At 48.9% G+C, this 26,181-nt stretch overlaps 1 protein-coding gene across 8 annotated transcripts in view; it reads left to right on the top strand.

Moving 5' to 3' along the window:
- The window catches only part of SIDT1 (SID1 transmembrane family member 1), a 36,841-nt gene extending 22,190 nt beyond the window's left edge, over positions 1 to 14,651 (top strand). For 2 of the 8 annotated variants that reach the window (XR_008972975.1, XR_008972977.1), the window contains 14 exons: positions 1,350 to 1,421; positions 2,421 to 2,569; positions 3,166 to 3,239; positions 3,771 to 3,837; positions 4,959 to 5,032; positions 5,604 to 5,727; positions 6,111 to 6,228; positions 6,799 to 6,935; positions 8,514 to 8,622; positions 9,041 to 9,055; positions 9,744 to 9,820; positions 10,859 to 10,905; positions 11,841 to 12,383; positions 12,823 to 12,860. Coding sequence is in view for 5 of the 8 variants with exons in the window: in XM_057415979.1 (XP_057271962.1) it covers positions 1,350 to 1,421; positions 2,421 to 2,569; positions 3,166 to 3,239; positions 3,771 to 3,837; positions 4,959 to 5,032; positions 5,604 to 5,727; positions 6,111 to 6,228; positions 6,799 to 6,935; positions 8,514 to 8,622; positions 9,041 to 9,055; positions 9,744 to 9,820; positions 10,859 to 10,905; positions 11,841 to 11,946; positions 12,273 to 12,383; positions 12,823 to 12,936; positions 13,865 to 13,927 (1,457 nt within the window). In the remaining 3 variants the exon portion in view is untranslated. Of the gene's footprint in view, positions 1 to 1,349; positions 1,422 to 2,420; positions 2,570 to 3,165; positions 3,240 to 3,770; positions 3,838 to 4,958; positions 5,033 to 5,603; positions 5,728 to 6,110; positions 6,229 to 6,798; positions 6,936 to 8,513; positions 8,623 to 9,040; positions 9,056 to 9,743; positions 9,821 to 10,858; positions 10,906 to 11,840; positions 12,384 to 12,822; positions 12,937 to 13,864 lie in introns of those variants that run through there. The other 6 variants (XM_057415979.1, XM_057415980.1, XM_057415981.1 and 3 more) reach the window with 6 other exon arrangements.
- The last annotated feature ends 11,530 nt before the right edge of the window (positions 14,652 to 26,181 follow it).

Here is a 26,181-nt window from a genome sequence, read left to right as displayed (position 1 = left end):
CACCCACTGGAATTTCTCTTCCTCTAAAGTACCCCTGATCTTGTTACCTTCATTGCTCCCCTTTCCTTTCCCCTCTCCAACCAAGAACGTGTGGATGGAGGTGCTGAGCAATCTGTCTCTGCCCTTTGTTTTCAAATATCCTGTAACAACATATGCCCCTTTGCTCCTTATGCAAAGGGACATATGCAAAAGCTCCTTTGCACCCACCTTATGCCCAGCTTCTACGGTTAAATTTTATCTAAGCTCATGGCATGCCTCCCATTCCACATCATCACTACCTGGTAGAGGCAGTAGGTGGAGGAACCACACCTAGTGTGGTACATTTACTTTGCTGACTCACTTGCACACTGTGAGGTGGGACTGAAATTAGTGGCTGAGCTGGGTCCAGAGCAGCTGTTAGAGATGGGGCAGAGCACCACTTCCCCCTGGCATTCCTGCTTTGTCCAGATTTAAATCTTTCCTTGGTGACTTGGGAGAGAAGGTTGACAGGTCACTTGAGAGGGCAAAGCCTGGTCTCAAATTAGGAGGAAGCATTCCTATGGGGTAGAATGGACAGGAGCAGGAATTGTGCATGGTGCCATGAACATGGGGTAATGCTTCTTTCAGCCTCTTCCTAGTGATCTGGATTTCCAAGTGACTTTAAAGCAACAGGAAAAACTGCCATGAGAGAGGGAGGGTTGCACAGTGGGTGATGAGTAGAAGGTGGCTCTTGCTCCTGTGTCAACCTACAATGGCATCCTGCTAATCCCAGCTCAGGGCTGAAGGGGTGTCACATGGGGAACTGCAGTGTGCCAGAGCCTTCCTTCTGTTCTCAGTCCGTGCCATGTTGTCCGCTTCTGATGCTCCTCAGGGCTGTTCACTGTCTAATCAGAGAGATGGGGCAGGAGGGTAGAGAAGCTGAAATGGAGACCAGCTCTCTACAGCCCAAGCAGTGCAGTCAATGCGTCGAAGGAAAGCAGTAATTTGAACTTGAATGGACAAATGCATGAGGTGGGGAAGGAGAAGAATTAGAAATACAGAAGGGTGCTCTGAGTACTGGGAGACTTGCTCTAGAATTTGCTATGTCTTACAGCCCCATAATGTGATCCCTACAGGGAGCTGGAGGGAGGCCTGTACTTCTGTGAGTCGAGCTGGCAGCCTGTGGGGAGGCTGAAAGAGATGGGTTTGCTTCTCATTGCAAAGCAGAGGTTTCCCTTTTGCACAGTATGCCCCTAGAGGGAGACTGCCACTTGTTTGGAGAAATTTCCCAAGCCCTCCAGCTCTTCAAGCTGTTCATATTCACCTCAAAGATACGATTCGAAGCATTGATGTGAAACTAATTGTCCCTTTTGGGTCTGCTTCCATGGCAGGATCTGGGATCATGACGCCTTCACAACCCATCACAGCCAGCACCCCTGAGGGAAGCAGCTATGGTGCTATTGGTACAGTATCTTCCAGAACTGAGAACATGGGGAGGGTTCTGTTTGGAGTAGAAGAAACTTTAAGGTGCTTTAAAGCCAGAAAGGAGTAAACCAGCAAACTGCTTTAGGAGCAGCTTGCAACTACTTGGGAAAACAAAAATAAATAGCAGCTTGGGAAGTTGAGGTTGCACTTTAGGGCAAAACATCTACATCAGAAAGGTGACACATCTCTGGAAGAGGTGCCCAGAGAGGTTCTGTCACTGGAAACGTTCATCTCAGTCACCTGATAAGTGTTGGTGTGTGCTGCAAGGCAAGACAGAATCACAGCTTATTGTGATTTCATTAGAGGAGAAATAATGTCATTCTGTCCACAGATGAACTATTCCCTTGTAGCAGAGGAGGAAGAAAACCTCTCAGTGGTCCTGTTGATCAGAGATGATAGGCAGTGCCTTCCTTTGCCAGAGTATTTCTCAGTCCTTAGCAGTTTTCCCTCCTGTGGAGGGATTGGTATTGAATAGCTCAGTGTTGTGGGCTTCTGAGCTTAATCCTTGAATTTGACAGCCTGGGGACCCAGGTTGCAGGGTGAGGTGGTGCAGGTCCAAGGCAGCATGAGGCAGCTGCTCATATCGGTGTAATTTTTGGTCCTTGCTCAGGATGCATTTGTTCACTGTGGTATAAAGTCAGCCCTGATACTCCAGATGTCATCCAGTTATTAGACTGTGAAGGTGTGATATCTCGGAATGCTTGACAAAGAAACACAGAACTGATACTTCATGGGGTTTTGGAAAAATTCAGGAGGATTTAAGTCCTGGAATAGAGGGCTTCAGCACCATCCTGTCCCCCTTCCCCAGTTCCCATGGAAACGCTTTAAAAGCATTTGGGAAATGAAGAAGAAACTTCTGTTCTGCTCATGTGAGGATGAGCAATGGGCTGGCTGGGAGCTTGGCAGCTTTCTTCTTGCTATGCATAGAGGGATTTAGCCTTTACCCTGCCGGTTTCCTTCTCCTCACTCTGCTCCAGATGAGTCAAGCTCCAGTGGTGGACGACGGTTTTCTTCCCCAGAGGGCAGGCCGCGGGCTGGCTCTGACACAGACAGCTCTGTGGAGGAGGAGAGTGACTTTGACACCATGCCAGAGATTGAAAGTGATAAGAACATCATCCGCACTAAGGTACGGCTGGCACGTCAGTTGTGGCCGTGATGCTGGGCCATGGACACACCTGTGCCAGGACCAGCACTAGTCACTTCAGTTTCAGATTCTCTCTTTTAGGTGGATCTAATTTAATAAAGCTGAATGTGCTGTTTAGTGGGGTTTGTCAGAGTCTAGAAAGTTTTCATGCTGTACTGAGTGTGTTGCTGAAATGAGCAATTTAGTGTGGAAAATCAGAATGTATTGGGAACTATTGAGAAAGGAGGAAGAAGCACAGAGTGTCCCAGAAAGTCCAAGGAGGTGCAAGAACATAGGGAGAAAATAATATGCAATAGTGGGTCTTTACCTGGTATGAGCAGTGTGGCTACAGTGGATATGCAGATGAGCTTTAAGCTAGCAGTTCTCAAAATGCCTTCTTTTGTTAACCCATGTGGTCAGAGCCATTCCTGGAGGTCAGAGAGTTTTGCAGAACTCATTCCCCATAGGATCAAAGGACACAATGAGCTTACTGTTTAAAAAATGGTCCAGATAACACCAAGCTGCATGTTGTCCCAATACTTCTGTAGTCTTTATTAGTTCTTTTCTGTTCTATCTTTTGCTTCCCACTAACATTTTAGGTGTTCCTCTATCTGTCAGACCTGTCCAGGAAGGACCGAAGGATTGTCAGCAAAAAATACAAAATCTATTTCTGGTAAGAAGAAGACAAACTGATAAGGCCCAAGCTCTGGAACCAGTCTCTGGTTGTGAAGTCTGCCCACATGCCCTTCTGACCAACACTTTAGACATGATGGTATTCCTTGAACCACCCTGCTACACGTTCTGACCCTGTTCCAACCAGTAACTGCAGATCCACATACCTCAAATAAGGATATTTGTGGACCAGTGCACATGTGATCCTGGCAATGGATTCTCGTTTGCATAATTGCTTTAAAGTGTGGTAACAACCAGTGTGCTGGAACATACTGGGGGAGGGGAGAAATTGGCTCTCAAACATGTGAGTTTGTGGTCCACATGCTGCTTTTTCTTGTGCCTTTAGCATTTGCCTCACGTTTGTTTAATCTCCTGCTTCAGAAGATCATACCCAGAAGTATAAATCTTGCAGGGTCTGTGCCCTTAGGCATCAAAGTGTACACCTTCCTCTACAAACACTGTGGGGATCTGTCCTGGGTGTGCACCAATTGTTTTGGTGTATGTAGCTGCTGCTACTGTCTCTTTTCTGCAGGAACATCATCACCATTGCAGTGTTTTATGCCCTGCCAGTCATCCAACTTGTCATCACTTACCAGACGGTGAGTTGGGTTCTGTCTGTCCCCCTTGTTTGGATCCTCTTGTCCTTTAACTTGCTCTGTGGTTGCATGGTGTAAGGGTGGCAGTCACAGTGAAACCTGGGAATCCTGCTAGGCTGAGGAGCTTACCTTAGCTGCTCTCTCTGCTCTGTGTCAAGTGTAGCATGGCTTTCCAAGCTTGCAGTTCTGCTAGTTTTGCTTGGGAAGTGGGAGTGTAGCTGGCTTTCCTGCTCATCTGATGTCTCATTTGGGTCCTATTTCATTTTAAAGGCAGGAGGAATCTGCTGTTACATCTAAAAGACAACTGAAAGCAAGTAGGGTTTGCTATGATATGAGCGATTTCTTTTCTCCTCACCCTTGCTATCCTGCTGTTATTCAGGTATCTGCAAGCAGATCTATTTTAGTGGTGGGGTTGAGAGCACAAAATGTGTTTCCTCTGAAGTCCATTGTCAGGTTTGTGGCCTGTGGCAAGATCTTATTGTATGAAGACAGGCTGAGAAACTTGGGGCTGTTCAGCCTGGAGAAGGTAAGCTGCCTGGAGACCTCAGAGCAGCTTCCAGTGTCTGAAGGGGGCTACAAGGGTTCTGGAGAGGGACTCTTCATCAGGGACTACAGCGACAGGACAAGGGGTGATGGGTTTAAACTAGAACAGGAAAAGTTCAGATTAGATATAAGAAAGAAGTTGCTTACTGTGAGGGTGGTGAGGCACTGGCTGGCACAGGGTGCTGAGAGAAGTGATAAGTGCTCCATCCCTGGCAGTGTTCAAGGCCAGGTTGAACAGAGCCTTGGGTGACATGGTCTAGTGTGAAGTGTCCCTGCCCATGGCAGGGGGTTGGGACTGGATGATTTTAAGGTCCTTTCCAATGCTAACCATTCTATGATTCTATGAATCACAGAACAGTTTGGATTGGAAGGGACCTTCAAAGGTCATGTAGTCCAGCCCCTCTGTAATATTGTCCACCCACAAAAAGCTTCACTGCAGATGTCGGTACCCCACTGCACCAGTGTTAGAGCTAGGCTGTGTCCTGGTACACCTTGTGTTACATGCTGTGTTTGGATGAAGCAAACCCCACAGAACAAGGAGGATATGCTAATACTGGGTCTTGCACCTCCTCTTTGTCCAGGTAGTGAATGTGACAGGCAATCAGGACATCTGCTACTACAACTTTCTGTGTGCTCATCCCCTTGGGGTGCTGAGGTGAGTGAGCCCTGTGGTCACTGCATTATTGTCTTGTGCCTCCTGAGAGTTTGTGCTGAGCCCAGGTCAGGATATTATCCTTGCCAGGTTCATAATAAGAGTGTTTAGACCACTGAGAGTTTAGGGCTCTGAGCTTTCTCTTTTGCTCAGTAGTGGCTTTCTGTTGCAGTGAGACACATGCATCCAGGATCAAATGGCATGTGGGTTCTCCTATCAAACCTATGGCACAGCAGAGAGGTGCTCCCATGCTCTTCCGGACACCTTCATTTGTATCCAATGAGCAGCAAAGAAGTTCAGATCAGACCTTACCGTGCAGTGTTCCTCTGAACTACTGTGGGAGTGCAAAGACAGCTCAGAGTTGGGATCTTGCCCCAGTGCATTTAACACTCTCTCTGCAAGTGAACTACTCAACCTAAAGTTGCAATCCAGGGTGTAAAACTGGCAGGTGTTTGGTAGCTGCTGAGGTGGAGGATGGGAGGGGGGGAGCAAAATGGATTCAGCTTATCAGGGCCCAGAGTTCAGCTTCCTGCTGCTGTGCTGCCTTTGTCTTAAACCTTCTTTTTCCCTGCAGTGCCTTCAACAACATCCTCAGCAATGTGGGCCACATGCTGCTGGGCTTTCTGTTCCTCCTCATTGTGTTGCGCAGGGACATTCTCCACCGTCGCGCCATGGAGATGAAAGATGTCTATACGCTGGTAGGAAGCACGGCTGCATGGAGCTGAGTGGAGGGAGAAAAGACAGGGAGAGCTTGCAAAGCAGAGTGATACACAGTGGGTTTCCCTCTGCCTTCCTTGCTGGAGAATTGAATCCTCCTGTTTTTTCCAACGCTGGAAAAGGGTCTCAGTGGGATGCTTACATTCTTGCACACCCCAGTACTTGGCTGCTTACAGTATGTCCATACTGCCTTAGTGATCCAGCCTGGGCTTGCAAAGACAAGGAGATGAGTAGAGGTCTCTGTGCTGCACTGGTGACTGAAGGATGTGTGTAGGGTTTAGAAGGGGTGGAGTGAGGGAGAGTGGAAGCTTGCTTGACATCAGAACAGTGAGGGTACTTGCTATACAGCTCTGCTCTCTTCCAGGACTATGGGATCCCAAAGCATTTTGGTCTCTTCTATGCTATGGGCATTGCTCTGATGATGGAAGGGGTGCTCAGTGCCTGTTATCACGTCTGCCCTAATTACTCCAATTTCCAGTTTGGTAAGCTGAATTTCCTTCAAGCGTTTGAGCTGGAGGTAGGATTTAGCATGCTTTGTCTTCTGCTGAGTTGCTCATTTTTCACACCCCTCTACCTTTGCAAACTTCCTTGGAGACTGCCTGTTCCAGGGCTCAGTCAGGAGGCAGTGAGGCTTTGGCTTTGGATACTGGGGACTAACACATTTCAGTCTCCTCTCCAGACCCTGGGACTCTGGTAGTGCACTGCTGGCAAGATCTCACTTTTGCAGCTCAGTGTTTGAACACAGTAAGCAAACAGCTTGAGTGGCAAAGTGCTCAAGCCTAGGAAGTGTCTGTTTGCCGTCTCTGGGGAACATTTCCTCTGTGGGCTCCTTTGGCTTCCTGAGGAAGAGAAGACTGAGGCTGGTTTTTGTCTATGCGCATAAATACCCAATTAGAATGAAGATGAGTGAGCCAGATTCTTCTTAGTAGTGCCCAGTGGCAGAACAAGAAGCAATGGCCACAGATTAAAACACAGGAAACTCCATCTGAACACAGGAAAATGTACTACTGGCAGTACCTGTTTTAACTGTTCCTGTTGTGCTCCCTCCATAGACACCTCTTTCATGTACATGATCGCAGGACTGTGCATGCTGAAGCTCTACCAGACTCGCCACCCAGACATCAATGCCAGTGCCTACTCTGCCTATGCCTCATTTGCTGTGGTGATCTGTCTGGCCGTCCTTGGAGTGGTATGGGTCATTCTTACCTACCTGCTTCTGTGGGAAGGAGATGATGTGCTTAAGTGGGCAAATGACTGGGGAGAGCAGCAGAGTACGATAAGAGCGTGTTAAGCAGCTGCTAGCATTTGAACTTCTGGTACACTGGGTTTTCCTTCTTCCTTCCCCTGGGCTTGCAGGGAGGGGAAGAGCAGAGCAGTTTTCTCTAGTTGGGCTCCTTTTTGGGCTTTGACCACCACGTGCCTTCCTTCTTAAGAGGAAAAATTTGTGCATCCAGTGTGTGTGTGTGTCCAAGCATGCAGCTGGTCTCCTGCATGGTGGCTCAACTTGGAGGAGGAGGCTGAGGCTGGCTGAGCTTCCAGGAGAAGCCCTACCAAATTGCTTGTGCCTCTTTCTGCCCTTTGGAAAACGTTGAGTTTTCTGGGCACAACTCCTGCAGTTGGCTTTCCTATTTTTGGGGAAGTGCAGGGCTGCAATAACAGCCTGCGGGCTCCCAGGCAAGTTTCTGGCTTGGACCTGCTTGTAGAAGGCACTGGAGCAAAAGGAGTCACTAGAATTGCTCTTGTGCACCAGTAGTCACAGACAGGTCAGATTTGTACAGGGCTTTGCCCATTTGCTCATAGCATTGCAATTACTGAGCTGGGCCTGCATGAATCCCCAACCTGTGCTTTACCTTGGAGGTCTCTGCTTCCCTTCTTTTTAAGGACTTACTTCCATTCAGGTGCTCTGAAGCAGCAGCTAGATCCCAGTGGGCTGTCAGCCCCTTACTACCACACGTAAAGCAGAGTATCAATTGATTCTGCATAGGCCTCTGAATAGGAGACTGTCCAATAAGGCATGCAGGAGCACCTAGTGAACCTGAGACCTTCTAAGAATCTCTTGGTAGCTCTGGTAGATCTGTACATCCAGGTTCAAAACACTGGGGTTTTATTATGGGATTATTATCTTCTCTTGTGGGATACTTTTAAGCTGCTCAGTGGAGCTTGTAAGCTGCATGTTTCCCTTGCTTTGTTGATATAGAGGTGGCTTTTCTGCTTGACTTGCCCGCCAAAGTTCAGGTGAGTGCTGTGCCCCAGGGGAGTGTGTGATGAGAGCCTGATGGCAGACCTGAGTTTCTGGACTCCTTAATGTATAATGAAAAACTAAGGTTTTAATATAGCATTAACATGCATTTGTAATTCACTTCCAGATCTTAAAGTGAAAGTGTGGAGCAATTGCCTGCAGGGCAGTTTTGTGCCTTTTGGTCTACTGCAGTGCAGTTGTTAATGTTTGGTTCCCTGACAGCCTCTGTAGAAATCCAGCTCCTTTCCAGCTCAGCAGAAAAAACTTCCCTGGCCTGAGGGTCCCTCCATTTCTGCTCCCTGGACCAGCTGCTGTTTTTCACTGAAGGGGTGTTTAGAAAGAATGGTCTCCTCTCCAGAATACTGAGCTCCTCTTGCTTCTCTAAACTTTGTTTTGCATTTATAGATCTGTTTTCAGGTTGGAAGGTTAGGGGTTTCTCTTCCACACTCAGTGAGGTTGTCTAATGCCCCACAATGATATAGGACAGGAAAGGATTAGGCTGCTGATAACTGAGCTCTTTGCTTTCAGGTGTTTGGGAAAAATGACATCTGGTTTTGGGTCATTTTCTCAATAATCCATGTTCTGGCCTCGCTGGCTCTCAGCACGCAGATCTACTACATGGGTCGCTTCAAGATCGGTAAGTGCTATGATTGAACCAGCTTGCTCCCGGGTGTGCAGGTGCCTCCTGCCCTCAGCTGCATGAGTTGCCTATGCAGCATGTCTGTGAGCACAGTCTCATGTTCTGTGCTTGTATTCTGGGTTATCCTGTCCTCTTATCCATCTGATGCTCTCCTGGCATCTTCTGAAGTGCTCTGCTGCTGCTTCCCATACCCATGGGAGTCAGCAGGACCTGTTTGCACTGTGGGGGCAAAAGAGCTGGGCTCTGAGGGTGCCTGCCCTTCAGCTACAGCTCTCCCTAGCACTGTGCTCAGAGCAGTGAGCTACATAAAACCCTATCATGGGATGAGAGGGAAGAGGGTTTGGTGGGGAAGCTGGCTCTTGTGCTCTGCTTGCAAATGTATTTCTCCTTCCTTTTCTGCTCCTGTCTGCCTCAGATGGCTCTGAATCAGGTAACTGTCAGCAGCTCTCATTTTTTCTCTGTTGAACTGATTGAGCAGGGGTGTAGCACCCAGATATGCATGGATGTGTGTAGGGAGGCAGGCTCGTGTGCCACCTGGGGTGGGCTCTTGAGAAGCGAAGTCAGTTTGCCAGCAGCACTGCCAGTCCTGTTCCTTGGCAGGAAGGTGGTGATGCAGCACAGGAGAGCTCCGATCTTCGTGCAGGAGCCTTTTCAAGCTCCACATTTGTGGTTGGTGTGTGTGTATGCATGTCTATCAATCCCTCTGCTACTGATGGCTCTCCAGTGAAGCTTCTGCAGTGATTTTCAGAGCAGGAGTGTCTTGAGTCTGCTCTGGCCCTCTAGGACCCTCTCAGGGCTGTGGGATCTGTTCCTGATGTTTCCTTGCTCTGGCAGCTTGTTCCGTGGAAGGTGATTATTTTTTTCCCCCCTTCCTGCACAAACATCTCTTCCAGAGATGAGATTGCAAAGCTTTACCTGTTGTTCTGGCCACATGCCATCCATGCCCTGTGGAGGCTTCCCTTCTGCTCCCAAAGGGCAAGAAATGAATCTGCTGACACCTTGACCACCCCCAGGCTGGGTTCTCTGTTGTCAGCTAGTGGGTGTCTGTGTCTTCCCCCATAGGCATTTCAGAGCTCACTCTGCTGGCTGTTCTGGCTTTTTATCCTCTTCTTTGACAGACTTGGGGATGTTTCGACGGGCAGTGATGGTGCTGTACACAGACTGTATCCAGCGGTGCAGTCGACCAATGTATATGGTAGGTGATTTGTCACCTTGGCACCTCTCTTAGCAATTGCTCATTTTTAGGCAATGTGCAGAGGAAAGAGATGTGGCTGTTTGAGGGATGATGCTCCCTGCTTCCCCTCCTTGCTTTCCCCAAAATTCAAAGGGATGGCTATGAGGCTCTGTGCAGTGCAGCCTCTTTGGGGAGGGCAGTGACTATTTTGTTCAGTGGCTTAAGCAATAGCTATTGCTATTCTACAGCACCTCAGGGCAGACAGCAAGAAAAGGTAAGAAATGGTAGCTGCTAGCTTGTGTCCCACTGATGACTTTCTTCTTGGCACAGGGTGCCAATGAGGGCTTGAAGCCAAATGAAGCTTTATCCATGAGCATCCTGTTTATGTTTTTCAATGAATGTACTCCCCTATCTCTGAATAAGTGTCAGCCCAAGTTTTGCAAGCAAACTTGGTACACTCAGGCATAAAGTAAGGCTGGCTGGACTGAAATAGCTGCATCCTAGAGTCGTAGAATAGTTAGGGTTGGAAAGGACCTTAATGAAAGCAGCTGTAAGCATAAATGCACGTGCTCCACAGATCTAATATGTCTGCCTGCTGCAGTTCCAGGGCTTCCCTAGCTAATGATGAGATGGATGAAAACAGGCCCTGTGGCTGTGTGCAGGATGGTATTGCAAAGCTTCCCTTGCAGCCTCTTTCAAGCATGTCCTCCCTCTGTGCAATAATTTTTCTGTAAAATGGAGGGAGGGAAGGAATCTTGCTAGAAAAATAGTGGAAACAGTCAAAGGCTTTGCAGAACCTCCTGGGGCTGATTCTTAAGTGTTAGGCTTGTGCTTCTTTGGATATTTAGTCTCCTCGCAATGCTTTCTTCAGATTTGCAAAGGCCAGAGCAGTTTCCATCTGGAAAAAGCTCCTGCAGCGCAAACTTCAGAGCCAGGTGCACATGTGTTTGCAGGAGCCAGATTCCAAATCCTTACATAATGATATCATGAATTCCTGAGGCAGAAACCTCTGTGCATTTCCTTCTGCTTTCATATGATCACCAGTGTCTTCTCTCCCAGGACAGGATGGTGCTGCTCATTGTTGGAAACCTGGTCAACTGGTCCTTGTAAGTAGTGGGGTGCTGGTGTCTTGCGTAAACGTGGGCAGCAGGATAGTGATATACAGGTGGCCTGAATTGGTGGGGAAACCTGTGCCAGTGCCTCACCACCCTCACAGTAAAGAACTTCTTCCTTATATCCATCCTGAACTTCCCCTGTTTCAGCTTGAACCCACTGCCCCTTGTCCTATCACTGCAGTCCCTGATGAAGAGTCCCTCTCCAGCATTCTCGTAGTCCCCTTCAGACACTGGAAGCTGCTCTGAGGTCTCCATGCAGCTTTTCTTCTCCAGGCTGAACAGCCCCAATGTTCTCAGCCTATCACAGGATGCAGTACAGCACTGCAGAGCTATGTGAGGCATCCCTGAGCATTTCAGCTGGTGGCTTGCATCTGGTTGAGCTTGTGTAGGGCTGTCTGGTACTGTGGTGTTGCACTGTGCTGTACATGTGCTTTCTGTGTAGCTGGAAGGTGTCTGGCGCAGCCAAGGTGCAGGAGACTTGACAGACACTTGTGAGTCACAGTCACAGAGCCTGGCTCAGCAGTATCTGTGTGGATGGGAGGAGTTAGCTCTTGGATGAGACCTAAGATCATTATGAAAAGCTCTTGCTTTTCACTAAAAGGTGCTTCTCGGGGACATGCCTTCTGCTAAACCTACAGGTGTGGAGCCAGCTCCTATTGGGTGAGATGTGTTTGGCTGTGGGTTGGAAGCAACCCAGGGCCCTTGCCTGTCCCCTGGGGTCTCCGGTTGCTCTCAGGCATTGACCATGGCCAAGTTTGCTTGGCAGGGAGCAGAGGCAAACAGTGCAATTCCTGCAGGGAACTGGGAAGCTGTGGCAGTGGTGTTGTGCCTTGTGGTTGGTGGGCAGTGGGTGGCTGTCAGTTTGGGGATGTACCCTGTCCCCAGTGTAAAGGGCTGTCTAACATCCCTTTTTCCCTCTCTCTTAGTGCCATCTTTGGGCTGGTGTATAGGCCCAGAGACTTCGCCTCCTACATACTGGGGATCTTTATCTGTAACCTCTTGCTATATCTGGCTTTCTACATCATCATGAAGGTAAAGGGAGGCAGCTGTAGCTGTCCTGTCCCTGGGGCACCTGTCTCAAAGGGGAAAGGATGGGCATCTTTTTCTGGCTGCAGTTTGTGTTCCTGTGGTGCTGCTGAGGGATGTGGATGGGTCTTTGTGGGGCTAAGGGTGCGACAAGGTGTTGGTATTGGGGAGGGATGCTGTGTAGCCATCTTGGGGTGGCTGGGTTGTATTTCCCTGGGATGGGGCGCCCTTTGTAGCTGCAGCTGGTCCTGGCTGGCATGTCATTCCTGTGCATGCCTCCAGACGCTGGGAAGGGCTCAGGGGATGATGTGAGGCTACTTACCTATCTGCAGCTCCGCAGCTCTGAGAAGCTCCTGCCCGTCCCCATGTTCTGCATTGTGGCCACAGCAGTGGTGTGGGCAGCTGCCCTGTACTTCTTCTTCCAGACCCTCAGCAGCTGGGAGGTAAAGTTTCCCTTTCCCTGACCTTCTGTCCGTCTCTGTCTCATCATTCTTCCTTCCTGTTGTTTGTTTTACACAAAAGATACTCTGGGGAAGAGTCTTGGGCTGCTCCTGGAGAGCTGAAAGGGTTCAACCCCTTCAGCAGACTGGGATGGGAGCATGGGAAGCTGTGTGGGGACTGTGCAGCTTATGCTATGCAGAACCTCAGGTGTGGAGACCAGAGGGACACCCAGCCGTGGGCGGTGGCCCCAGATTCATCTCCAGGTCTAAGTACGACGTTGCATTCCTGCCCTTCTCTCGCCACATGTCCAGCCAGCACTGTCCTTTTTCCTGGCTTCTGCATGGAGAGTTAAGACAGGGCGTTCTCCAGAGGGTCCAACATGGCCAGAAATGTCCCTGTATGAGTGGCTATTGGGTAGTGACCCCTTGCCTGCTCCCCTAGGAGACTCCAGCAGAGTCCCGGGAAAAGAACCGGCCGTGCATCCTGCTGGGCTTCTTCGATGACCATGATGTTTGGCACTTCCTCTCTGCAGCTGCCTTGTTCTTCTCCTTTCTGGTGAGTCCTGCTGGGCCTTCCACTCTGCTCTGTGGTCTCACTCTCTCCTCTTCCTTCATGTCCCTCTGTGTACATGGAGCTGTGGCTGCCTCAGGACCCCACAGAAGTGCTCAACTTCTCTGCTTGGCTCTGCCTCCTGACACCCTTCACAGTAGGATCAGGCTTTGTCAGTTGGCTTGTTGCTCCCTGTGCTTCCTGACATCAAATTCCCTCTGGGCTGTGGGTCTCACAGCTATTGCGGGGAAGCTAAGGGGCTGCTGGTGTGATCAACCCTCTCATAGGTTTGTGAGGACCTCCCAGGAAGGGACCCTACCCCCTTTGACCCAGGCACTAGAGTCACTGGTGTGGAGCTCACCTCTCTCCTCAGCTTTCCATCACTTCCATAATTGTCTCCTATGCTCCTTTACTTGGAACCTCTTTTCAGGCCTGATGGTCTGTGCAGTGGCAAAGGTGGAGGCATCCCCTGTGATGGGGTCAGAGCATATTGTTTTGGGGAAGTAAAAAGGGGGACCTTAACCCTAGCTGCACAAGGTGCAAACTGTGAAGGAGCTGCCTGGCCACTTGCAATGCCTGAGCTGTGGTCAAGTAGTTCCCACCCTGCTGCCTCCTGGATGGCTCTCCAGAGGCTAGGACCAGTTTACAAGCAGCATCCCTGTCATAGTTGAGGCATGATTACCTGCTCAGGTTCTGGCAGCACTGTAGGCAGAGCTACCTGTCAGCTGTGCTGCTAGAGTGACTTGCTAGGAGCATTACAGAAGCAAAATGAATCTGGCTTATCTCCATGGGTTGCAGTTGTGACACCTGTACATGCTGGAGATGTGGCCCAGGTGGAACCCCCCTGTGATGAGATGCTGTGAGGAGCTGGTCAGTCTCCCCAGCTGTGGGCTGGCCAGTGAGACCTGAAGCTGCCTCGTGCTTTCCTCCTCAGGTCCTGCTGACCCTGGATGATGACCTGGATGTGGTGCGCAGGGACAAGATCCCGGTGTTCTGAACGCTAGGGGATGGGGGCGCAGGGGCGTCCCAAACTGCTCAACCAAAGCCATTGGGCCATTGGCATCTGTGGGGAATGAGCCTGCTCCTGTGGCCAACAGCCCTGTGGGAGCAGGGGAGCCGGATCCCACAGCAAGCGTGAAGGTGCTGCAGTAACTGAGGTGGGACTGGGAGGGAAGATGCCATTTTCTCCTTTCTCACCACATCCTCTGGGGCAGGCGTGACCCAGCGCTGAGGCCCGTGCACAGCCCTTTGGCTTGTAGGTGCAGCAGGTGCTGGAGCCAGTGAAGAGGGAGGAAACAGGAGGTGTGTTTGAGACCTTGGCTTCCCTTCCTCCCTGCTGACGTGCTCTGCTTCCTGTCTGGTGAGCGGGCTTGAGAAGTGCAGTGCAGGTCCTCCTGCATTGGCAGCTGGTGGCCTGTGCCCTGCAGGCTGCTGCCCTCTGATAGTTCCTTTGGCATCATGGGGAGAGTGTTCGGTTCCTGTCCTGCAGCTGCCAAGGAAGCAAAGGACTTCAAACTGAGGTGGCAGTGGGATGCTGCTCCTGTAGCTGGTGGGGAGCCATGGTAACAAACCACTGCAGTGTTGCAGGGAGATGATGGACTAGGGTTGCCCACCAGTGCTCTGCCAGAGGCAGAACCTTCTGCTTTGCTCCTGCAGCCCCTCTCTTACTTGTGTTGAACAGCATCAGTTCTCTCTGGTGGGTTCTATGCAGGCACTTGTCAGTGTGACAACACCAGAACTGCTGTCCTCAAGGGGCCCTAAGAAAGTGTGGTGAGGCTGCAGCCTTGTGCCTGGGCAGCCTTGTGCCCTTGGTTCCTGCTGTGTGGGCTTGTTGAAGGAACAAGGTGGAAGGGAGAGGCCATCCAGCAGCCTCAGACTTTCTCCTTTCACAAGCTGGCTTTAGGTAAACTTGGCAAAGCAGGATCCCTTTTGGGCTGGGAATGTGGAGGAGGTTTTGGGGCAGTTGGGGTTGAGCTCTTTGGCTAAAGATCTGGACCAAACTTCCCTGCTCTCCAACTTTTCTGCATCTGGAATAAGTTTTTAAATGGCTTCTGCATTCTTCCTCAGTTCTTAGTTATTTAAAAAACAAGAATAAGGTGTGAATTATTTCAGGCCTTGCACTTAAAACGTGACCTGTTTTGCTAATTTTGAATTAAAAAAGTATTCTTTGAGGCCTGCTGTCCTTATTCTTGTCATTGTCTGAGCATTTTTCCTTTGGAGTATGTGCATGTACCTGGTGATGCAAAGGCTCCATTCCACTTGTGCTTACCAAAGCAGAAGGTGGTGGCAATTTTCTACTTGGAGAAGTCTGCATCTCCTGGTAAGGTTTTGCACCAGTTGGTGTTTATTTTACTTTTCCTAAGTTGGTGTTTGTCAAGATGGTCAATAAAATGAATGTTCCTGGTTCTCTGCTCTGCAGAATGAGCTGAATTCTTCTTGCTCCAGCTTTCAGCAGCAGCAGCGAGAGCACTCAGGGCAGAGGGGTACCAATGGTGTCACACAGCTGCTGTCATCCCTAGGACCCTCACAAAGCTGAGCTTAGGTGCAGATGACCTGCTTGGTTACAAACTGCCTTTGTGAGGCTAAATAGAGTAAAGAACAGACACTTGTTTCTCACTGAGGCCCCTTCAGCAGGGTGAGGAGAGGCTGGAGGAGGAATGACACAAGAGGCTGCTGGCTGTTAACCTTCCCAGAGATGGAGCTGTGTTTCAGGCAGGGCATGCCAGAACGAGCAGGTGGTGGTCCTTGTGTGCTGCCTTACATTACAGTGCTTTGGGCATGACGTGGGAGGTTTGCCATGTGGATGGAGTCGTGAATGATTCTTGTTGGAAATAGCAGCATATTTCTCAGGCTTGTTGTGAAGGACAAGCTTCTCTTCCTTAACAGCATTAACATGGGCTGCAGGGAAGGAGATGACGCTTGCTTTTGTCTGAGTAGCACCAGCAGAGGAGCGTCAAGCTTATGGTAGCCCACACTTTGCATTCAGCCACCCTGCAGCCTTGCCATATGTTCTTGGCTAGTCGGGCTTGCCCACAGCTTCTTTTCTTCCCAGAAAGTGCCTGCCAGCACTAGCAGGTTCAGCACCAGCTCCCAAGAAGTGCTAAACCAAAGGGAAGCCTCCACTGGAGTCAAGGCTTGTCTTGCTCCTCTGGGAGCTGGAGGGAGATGTGTAGATTTCATCTAAGATGGGAGCTTGACAAAGGTGGGAGGCAATTCTGGGGTGATTAAAGGTGCTTGAAGCGAAGATACTGCTCTGCTGCTGCATGAGGCTCAGCAGTTACAGCATCTGCCTCTTGTAGGAGCTTCACTACCTTTTAATCCTGTAACTGCCTGGTTTCTCCGGTGTCCATACACCAGTCACACCTTGCAGCTGTAAAGTGCTCCAGAGCTCACTGAATGCCTTCATATGAAGTGGACAAGTCTGACCAGAGACTCCTGTGTGGTTTCTTATGAGAATTAGCAAATGCTGCCTCCCTCAGTTCCCTTGAGACAGAGAGATGGGGAGAAGAGCGGCACTAGTTCAAACACACGTTGGTCTTGGCAGACGGTCAGAACCGGTGAGCAAACAGGTATTGAGGCGAGTGGAGAGCAAGACTTGGAGGATCCAGTGTTGGATCCTGCTGTTTGTGAGTCTAACCTGAAGTGCTCTTTGCTCACTGTGCTGTCTTCATGCCCCTGCTTAGTCGGGTACAGGATGGGCTCTTGGCCTTGCAGGACTGTCCTTACCCTGTGTTTAGGTGTGGAGAAGGCTGAGCAGCTTTTCCTCTTCTACAGGTATGTTCTGCTCTTGGTATATTTTGCGGTGTGCAGACATCAAGGACATGGGATAAGGTCTTGGAATAGTAGGACAATCATTTCTGTGCCAGACTGAAGAAGGGCTTGTGTGCCTCAAAATTTGTCCAGTTTTGGGGGTGCGTTTTAATTCCTTCTCTGTGCGTCTTCCATAGTTTATAATCTCAGACCTTGTTCCAAGCTTGTTTTGTTTCTAGCTGGAAAGCCGGTATCTTCAATAAATAGGGACGTCAGAAAAAACTCATGTTGAACAGCAGTTGGAAGGCTCAACGTAGGAGGTAGAAGAGCAACATATGGGCTCACTGAGCTAAGCAAGGATGAGCACAGTATAAAAAGGGGAAGGTGGTAGTAGTGAGGGAGGGAGGGCAGAGAACAGCACAGAACAAGCAGGAAAACATGCAGTAACTTTAAATAAATACAAGGAAAGGCAGCTCTAGCCTCAGAGACAGGAGAAAGGGATGGAATTGTCTCCCTGCTGCTTCTGTGCCTCCACTTTTGCCCTGTCTGCTGGTCTGTGCTTGTACTTCAGCTCTTCAGGCCCCGCCTGACTCAGCAGCTGCAGCACTGCCTTCATGGTTCTGCCTGGTGGGTGCCTGGCTGGGCCCTCGGGCAGCTCCGTGTCAAGCTCTGCTCTGCAGCCCCCCTGACCAGCAGCGTGTGCCGTTAGTGCTTCTGTCCTCCTCCAGGTGACTGCCCTCAGGGAAGGTAGAATCAGAGAATCATGGAATCAGCCAGGTTGGAAAAGACCTTTAAGACCATCCGGTTCAACCATTCCCCAGGAATGCCAAGGCCACCACTAACTCATGGCACTGAGGGCCTCGTCTATGCTGGTTATGAACACATGCAGGGATGGTGACTGCAGCACTGCCCTGGGCAGCCTGTTCCAATGCCTGAGCACCCTCTGGGGAAGGAATTGTTCCTAATCTCACTGTAGGGGCTGAGGAACGGGCCTGTCTGGGAATGGTGGCTGCCAGCATAACTGTATTCCTGCGCAGGAACGACTGCCCAAAGCTGCTTGCAGTTCCTCATTAAATACTCATCTTGTGATTTGACAAATAAGCTGATGTTTGCTGGTTTTTACAAGCAAAAACCCTGTTAACACTCAGCTTAGTATAATTGTTGTGTTACAGCTCCTGCAGCGCCTTCCCTGGGCCTCCCCCACCTGTCCAAGTGCAGTGCTGTGGTTGGGTCAAGGGATTTTGGGTGCTCCACAGCCATGAGATCAGTAGGCTCTGCTCTACCTGCCCCCCTGTCTCTTCCCTGTTCTGTACTCTTCTCTTTCCACAGTTCCTGAAGGTGTCTCCCGCTCTCCCAGAGCTGTGCTGCCCTGGGTACACAGGGGGGGTGGGTACCACCATCCCAGGCTCCCTGTTGCATCAGGAAATGGAGGCAAAGTTGTTGTTCTGCCAACTCAAAGGTGACGAAAAGAGCTTTTGTATAATAATACTAATACTCCCTCACAGTTTAGAAAAGTGAATTATGGATTATGAGGATCACACAAACTGACACTGTTACAGCTACTACCACCACCTCTGAGATGGCAGAACAGCCAAGGCAGGGGCAGCACACTACATTTTGAACTGTGAGGGCATGGTTTTAGGGGAGATGTTAAATACAGACTATCTGTGCTTGTTAAACTGAGGGAAAAGGATCTTGGGGTTAGCAGTGACGGCAACACGAACTGAGTTTAGCAGTGCTGTTAACAGGGTGTATTTGAGACTGAGGTGTGGTGCTGGGGCTGTGTTCCAGCTCCAGCTTAAGATGGGAGAAGAAACACTCTGAGCCTGTTTCACTTGTGCTTCTGGATATGGTTTCCTTCATGTGCATGTGGCCACACCACGTGTTTGTATGAGCCTTGAGGGCCCTCCTCGCCCCCAGCATCTTTCAGCCTGGACCTCACTGCCCTTGGGTGCTGCTGGGGTCTCACAGAAACTGCAACAGCAGCCCTGTTCCATGTCCCACACATCACTGTACCCACTGCAGTTAGCCAGGGGTGAGGGCATCAGCCCATGGCTCCTGTCCTCTTTCCCCTCCCTTTACTGTGACAGAGCAGGTTGCTACGGCAGGAATGCCACCTTTACCCAGGGTGCTGGCAGCATTGCTGCCACTGACATTGGGGCTGATGCTCCTGGGCAGTGCTGGGTGCAGTTAACCAGCCCTCCCTGCCACCTCTTGGGCCAGAACTGCCCTTTCAAGGCTGGGCAGACAGGCTGGGAGTAGGTTACTGTGGCTGTTCAGAGACCACTGGTAGTCCTGCACACAGCTTCTTGATAGTCTGAACCCCAGTGAGCTCTGAACAACTCCCATCATTAAACTGCAGTTCTGCCTGTCACTGAAGGAACAAAATGGAAGCTCATCTATCATAATACTAAGTTTTAATTAAAGAAAACATAATCTTTCATAATGGCATCTTCTGGGTCCACAAGAATGTTACTTAGGTACTTCATTATCAGTCTGGGTTTCTTTGGGATCAGGTGATTTTATACAGCCAAATAAGGCGGTGCATAACTCTGGTGTACACAGAGAATATAGAGCAGTGCAGAGGTGTAACTGTACGTTCCCAGGCTCAAAACAAAGCTTCCATTTTTACCTATATCTCGCAGCGTGACACGGCTTTCCCTGGGGAAAGGAGCTGCATCAACACGGACACACAACTCCCAGGGTTTTCCTTTTTCTTTTTTAATAAAATACTATCATGTTCATATCTATACAAATAATTATTACAACTATTAAACAAAGTATTACATTTAACAATAGAAATCTCCGAACTCTGAACAAGATCGTGGTTTGGGATATTTACACCTGAATGCAACACAGTTGTAAAAAGCTGTCAAAATAAACAGGACAAGATCTTATTTACAAGAGGAAGGTGATGTTCCTGTTCAGTCATTACAGATTTCTACTGCAGAGTTCCTTTTTGCCATTACAAAATAGTAAGGACTTTCCGTGGGACTGTATGCAAGCTGTAGAAAACAGAAGCACAGCAGAAAACACTGGACTGAATATAAATAATTTATCGTGGAGGGCAACAGCATCTTTGATTAATCTCCTGTGGCAAAATCCATCTTTGCTTCTCTCCCAGCGAGCGGGCAGAACAGGGGTACGACCCACTGCGAGCTCGGTTGTTTCATGGTGGTGACTGCCAAAACCAGCCGCGCGTATTGCAAACTTGGGAACCTGCTGGTAAAAACAGTTCTGCTGAGACGGAAAGAAATGCCCTTTTCCTAATTTTATTTTACATTTCTCTCCTAAACACTGGTATCAGCAGATAAAATAATGGCTTCGGTAGAGCTAAAACCAGGGCTTGTTCACAGAGAGAATACGGTTTTGTATTGCCATGACCAAAAACCTCTGCTAAATCTTTCCCTGGTTCAGACTAACTTGAGCTTAGTGTGACCAGAGGGAAGAAAGTGTTGGTGCTCTGAGGTTTTCCATTTACCCTAAGGATTGCAAAGGCAAACACCCGTCACATGCAAACCTGTGTCTGCACTAGCACTCCTGTCCTTGAGGCTGCTCCATCAGTGGCAGTGGGAGAAGGGAACAGCAGTAGCAGATAACTTGTGTTACATGACAATACAGAATGGAGATCCTTATGTCACTGTATCAGAAAACAACACAAATGTGACCAATTTGGTATAAGTAGATTCAATGCTGCTCTACCTTTCCAGTCCAAGTGAGAGCGCTATAAAGTGATGAGCATGGAACGTATCTGGGGACTAACAAAAGACCATGGCTCTCAGCACAGCTGACTACACTCAAGTCATCCAGAAACAGCAGGAGTTTGGGGCCAAGTCCTGGAGCCAGGGCTGCGCAAGTACCTCTGGATAAGGTGAAAAGACAACAGGAGATCAGAGATAAGGAAACAACCCCTTTCCTCCAGTAATGCCTCTGCAGTTGCCCTGCCACACAACTGATTTCCTGCAACAGCAGCAGTCACCAACCACAGCAGCAGCGCAGCTTTAAAGTGCAGTAGGAAACGTGTCTGGCATACATTCAGGAGGCTCTGCACTAGCACAGCGTGAGTTTATTTATCAGAGGTGCTCTTCCACCTGGGCAGCAGTGTAGAGACTGGAGCTGGGAGCAGGAAACATTCCAGTCAGGCTCGGCCACCAGCTCAAATCAGTGTCCTTAGCTGTCCTTAACTGAGGTCCTTTCTCTCAATGAAAGGGTAGATAAATGTTCACACGTTACTTTCCTATTGCCTGCTTTCAGCTCGGTCTGACTCTGCTCTTACTCTCCCAGACTACTAATGGGCTTGATCAAGGGCTACATTGACATATATGCAATCCAGCCCTATAACCTTTGCCATTGTCTGCTGAAGTCACTTAGGCCAAGCTAAAAGCCACAGCTATGCCACAATGGTGGCAGTCCCACTTTAGAGGTAGCACTCTCCCTTCTGCTCCTGATTTGGTTAATTAATCAGGACTGGGTATTTTTACTTCTTCAAAGTTAAACCAAACCCCCACTTAGTGTAAGTAACCATCTAAAAGGTATTATGGAAGACAAAATGCCATTCCTGGGCTAACACGTTGCAACTAAACCCACATGATCTTTTCCAAATATACCTTGAAAGACAAAGGGACTGTTAATTGCCAGGTTGGCATCATAGATTTTTGCTGAAGAAAATGCATCTGTTGGTGAACTTCACCCCTTCTCCTGGCATAGATGAAGGGAAGGTGAACGTTCCTTAACATCATAACAACCCAGTACCAAAACACAACAGCTTCAGGGGTAGGGGAAAGGAAAAAGGACAGAAAAAAAAGAAGGAAAAAGACGAAGAGTTTCCATTCAATGGTAAAGGTGTTCCCACTGTTCTTCTTCCCAAGAGCAGAGCCCAAAGACCTGGGAAAGGGCCAAGAGTTGGAAGCAGAAACACGGACCTACAAACTAAATGCAAGAGGCCTGGTCAGTGTGAAATGGGACTGGTTAGTTTATGGTAAAGAGGAAAACCAAAACCAATTTCATAATGAAAAACTAATCAGAATTACTTAACACCTAATTTCTTCTCTTTTGATGTGAAATACCCACTGTTCCTCCTAAAGGCATGTAACTATATCAGCGTGTGAGAAGCTGAAATCTGTGGCAAACCAGTGAGTTGCTCAGGGGACCTAGCCAGATTAAGCATTCAAAGACCATCTTGGATAGTCAGTTAGACCAAAAGCCTGCACAACAGAGCCTGTTTGTCTTTAATTAAATTGATCTAAGAGCCAGTCATCACTGTAAAGAACCGAGTTCAGACAATTTGTTCACATGAGGCTCTCAAAGCCCACCTTTCTTCTCAAAGCAGTATTCCTGACTCCACATCAACACCAGAGGATCATTCAGCATCAATTATGGTACACAGAAAGACTCACACTGGTGTGTGGTTGAACTTCAGTAGCAATTGAAGGAGGGTAAGGAAATGGTATTTCTCCATTCTAGCCTCAGCAGGTTGCAGAGGAAACCCTGGGAAGGAAGACGGAGTGGCATGGTGATGCCACAGGAATCACCATGCCCTGTCACAGCAACGTGAGGTCCAATCCTCTAGAGAAGACTGATGGGCATTACTGTAGAGGCACATACCACAAAACGGTGCAGTTCCTGCTGAATCCTGATAGTCTCTGTATCGCTGCAGTGCCTGTGCTGTGATTACCTGCACTACAGGCACCCTGGGAATAAGGGCACTCTTTTTGGCTGTCTTTCTGTACAGACAAGAGGCTCATGAAAGTGACTGACACAGCTACTGCCTCTTCAGGAAATGATGTACAGCATTAACAGAAAACTAACCAAGCTGAATCCCAGCCGAACACTCAGGATCACATTTGACCTCTCTGTAACACCAATGAAATGAATAATGAAATTAATATGAAACAATTAAATATACAGCATAGACTAGACTATTTCAGTTGGAAGGGCCCTCCAATGCTCACCTAGTCCAACTGCCTGACCTATTCTGGGCTGACCAGAACTTAAAAGCATGTTGTAAGGGCATTGTCCAAATGCCTCTTGAACACTGACAGGCTTGGGACATTGACCACTGCTCTAGGAAGCCTGTTCCAGTGTCTGACCACCACAATGCAGTGAAGAAATGCCTCCTAATGTCCAATGTACAGGTCTGAACCCTTCCCACATATTCTATCACTGGATAGCCAGTGGAAGAGCTCAGCACCTTCTAATCCACCTCCCCTCCTCAGGCAGCTGTAGTGTGATGAGGCTGCACCTCAACCTCCTTCTCTGCAAACCAGACAAGCCCAAAGCACTCAGCCCTCCTCACAGGCCTTGCCTTCCAGCCCTGTCACCAGCTTTGGTGCCCTCCTCTGGATCCATTCAAGGACCTTCACATCCTTCTTACACGGTGGGGTGCAGAACCACACCCAGCACTCAAGGTGAGGCCGCACCAACACTGAAAACAGCGGGACAAGCACCTCTCTTGACCTCTGCCTGTGCTGCGTTTGATGCACCAGGATAGGGTTTGCCCTGTGGGCTGCCTGGGCACCCCACTGGCTCCTACTGAGCTGCTCCCAACCAGAACTCCCAGGCCCTTCCTGCAGGGCTGCTTCCAGCCACCCATCTCTGTCTGTACTTGTGCCCAGTGCAACTGTCCCAGCTGCAGCATCCCGCATTTCCACTTGTTAAACTGCATCCCATTAATCATTGCCCAGTGCTCCAGCCTAGCTAGATCCCTCTGCAAGGTCTTCTGTCTCTCAAGAGAGTCAATAGGACCTGCCAATTTGGTATCATCAGCAACCTTGCTTATGGGGCATTCATCTCCTGCATCCAGATCATTGATAAATATATTGAACAGAACCGGCCCTAAAACTGAACCCCGAGGAACATCACTGGTGACCGGTCACCAGCTAGATACAGCTCCATTCACTACAGCCCTTTGAGCTCTGTCCTTCATCCAGTTCTTCACCCAATGCACCATGGACTAGCTCATCCCACAGCTGGGCAACTTGTGCAGAAGGATACTGAGGGACAGCATCAAAAGCCTTATTAAAGTCCAGGAAAACTCCATTCACCACCTGCCCTTCACCTACTAGGCAGGTGACCTTATTGTACAAGGATACCCAATTAAGCAGAACTCTTCCTTTGTGAACCCATGGTGACTGCCTTGGTGATTACATTGTTCTTTAAATGCCTTTCAATAGTACCTGGTATGGTCTTCTCCATAATTTTTCTAGCAACTAAGGTTAGACTCGCAGCACCGTAGTTCCCCAAGTTGTTCTTCTCTCACACCCTTGCCATACATTGGAATAACACTGCCTAGCTCCCAGTCAGCAGGGACATAACCAAAGTGCCAAGACCTTTGGCAGATGATTCAGAGGAGTCCTACAGTAACATCCTTCAGTACTCTGGGGTGAATCCCATTGGGCCTTGTGGACACATGAACATTCAACTGTTGCAGCTGGTCTGTGTATGCTCACCCCAGTTCTCAAAGACATCATGAAGCAGAGTAGTTTTCTCAGCACAGGACTAATGTGGTGCTACATGAATGTCTGGAATGATGAGCAGGATTATATAAAGTCCTGGAAGCCAGGGCTTTCTCACTACTTTGTCCTGAAAGCCAAATACACCAATGCACACACAATGCCATTTAAAGAGTGCAAGAATGGCTGTTTTGCTTCCCTCCTCAAGGTCCAGAGAGTATGTAATGCACAAGGTAGCTGCTGCTTCAATATCCCTGTCTTTATCAGCCAGAACTCACAGAGCCACTGATTGTTACGGAACTCACTTCAAGGGAGCCCCTTTGGAATCTACTGTGCTTGGGAAATCAATCTGATCAAGAGCCTCATCAAGTAAGACCCAGACCTGCAGTTCCCTTGGTTTGGAGTTGAGGGCTGAGCATCCTTCCTGACCCTCCTGCTCTGCACAGGCCAGTTGCTGCCATTCAGCCAGTAACCACACTTTGGTGGCCTGGCTTTCAGTTGAACTTAGGCAAGCTGCCTTGCTGTGAAGTGAAATAAAGAGTCAATCTGTTTAAGAAACACAGAGAACTGATGCATCGCTTACTTTTTAGTGTCCTAAGATAAGCTTCATCTGAATTAAAAAGTGATTCCAATTTGAATCAGAGCCATTAACTGCAGAAAAACATCAGACCGCAGGTCACAAGGGCAGAGACATTGTCAAGATGAACTACAGACACAGTCCAATGAATTTTCATGCTGAAGCCTCTTTGCTTCCCTGGATCACTACAAAAAGACTTAGCAAAAAGAAAGGCTGGGCAGTCAAGCTATGGCAAAATGTTTATCAGGTCCCTTTTTGTGGGTCCTGGTCTCTAACTTCCTCTTTGCCTCTCAAAGAAGAAAATCCCCACAAAAATCCCTGCTCTCCACTAGGAGAGGCTTTGGGGAAGAACCTGTGGCAGGTTCCAGGAGCAGCAAGACCGTGCACTGGTGGGCAGCACAAGTGTTTCAAACTTACTGTGCCCAGAGAAGAGGCACCAGAGCAGATTTTGCAGCCCGGGAGTACTGCATACAAGGAAACCTGAAGTGACTATGTTATCTGAGAATCAAAGCCAGAATGGCATTTCCAAGCACACAAGAGACAAATATTACTGCCTTGTTTGAAGGAAAAGCACACTGCAGAGCCATTAAATAAATAAAACTTACCTAGTTTTTCCCCTTTCCTTTAGAAGAAACAGGACTGAAATTTGTCTCAGTCCTGGAGACTCAGCCAACAACCACACATTCACTCCATCTCTCGTGCACATCCAAAGCATCCCCCTTCCTAGTAGTGCTCAAATCACATCTTCTTGGTGCGCAGCACTTCAGTCTTGACATGTTCACGTTCCTCACTGCCAGCCGCAACCACACAGGTTTAGACTAAAGGTGCATTCCAGTGCAGAATACTGATATTAACTTGGGCTCAATCCCGTCAGCAAGATCCTATCAGCAACATTATGTAAAAGCTGTGTCCCCAGGGACCCATGCTCATTCTGCAGGATGCCACAGGCTCAGTCCTCCTCTCACGTGCTACCTGGTACAACAAAGGGCTGTCACTCACAGGAACCAGAGAGCTGGTGTTTGAGCAGGGGCCAAAGAAAAGGGCGTGTGTGTGTGTGTGTGTGTGTGTGTGTGTATGTGTGTGTAAAAAGAAAAGAGAGACATTAAGAAGGTGCTAAACAAGGTACAAACCCACCCTGAGGTAACTTGCAGCATATGAACACTGAAATGGCAACAAATACAACTGCTGTCTCTGCTGACTACACCAGGAGTCATGAGCTACATTAAAACAGTGACCACGTCCAGCAGGAACTGAAGCCGCTGTTAAAATGGATCCAAACAAAATTCTTTCTAGAAGCAGAAAGTCATAGGTTGAAGAAATCTGAATTTTCTAAACCTGTTTTGAACTGCTGACCATGGAAACGCACAGGAATTTTTTGCTAGGGGAGGTCAGCCTTAAGTCAAATTCACGTGACAAACTTCAGGCAGCCAAAAGCTGCCCAACAAATGCCTTTACCTGTCAATGCTGGCTAAC

Source organism: Pezoporus wallicus, unplaced genomic scaffold, assembly GCF_028554395.1.
Source record: "Pezoporus wallicus isolate ANWC-B61680 ecotype Strahan unplaced genomic scaffold, APGP_CSIRO_Pwel_v1 contig_6814, whole genome shotgun sequence".
NCBI classification, from domain to species: Eukaryota; Metazoa; Chordata; class Aves; order Psittaciformes; family Psittacidae; genus Pezoporus; species Pezoporus wallicus.
This window is presented reverse-complemented; position numbering and strand designations above follow the sequence as displayed.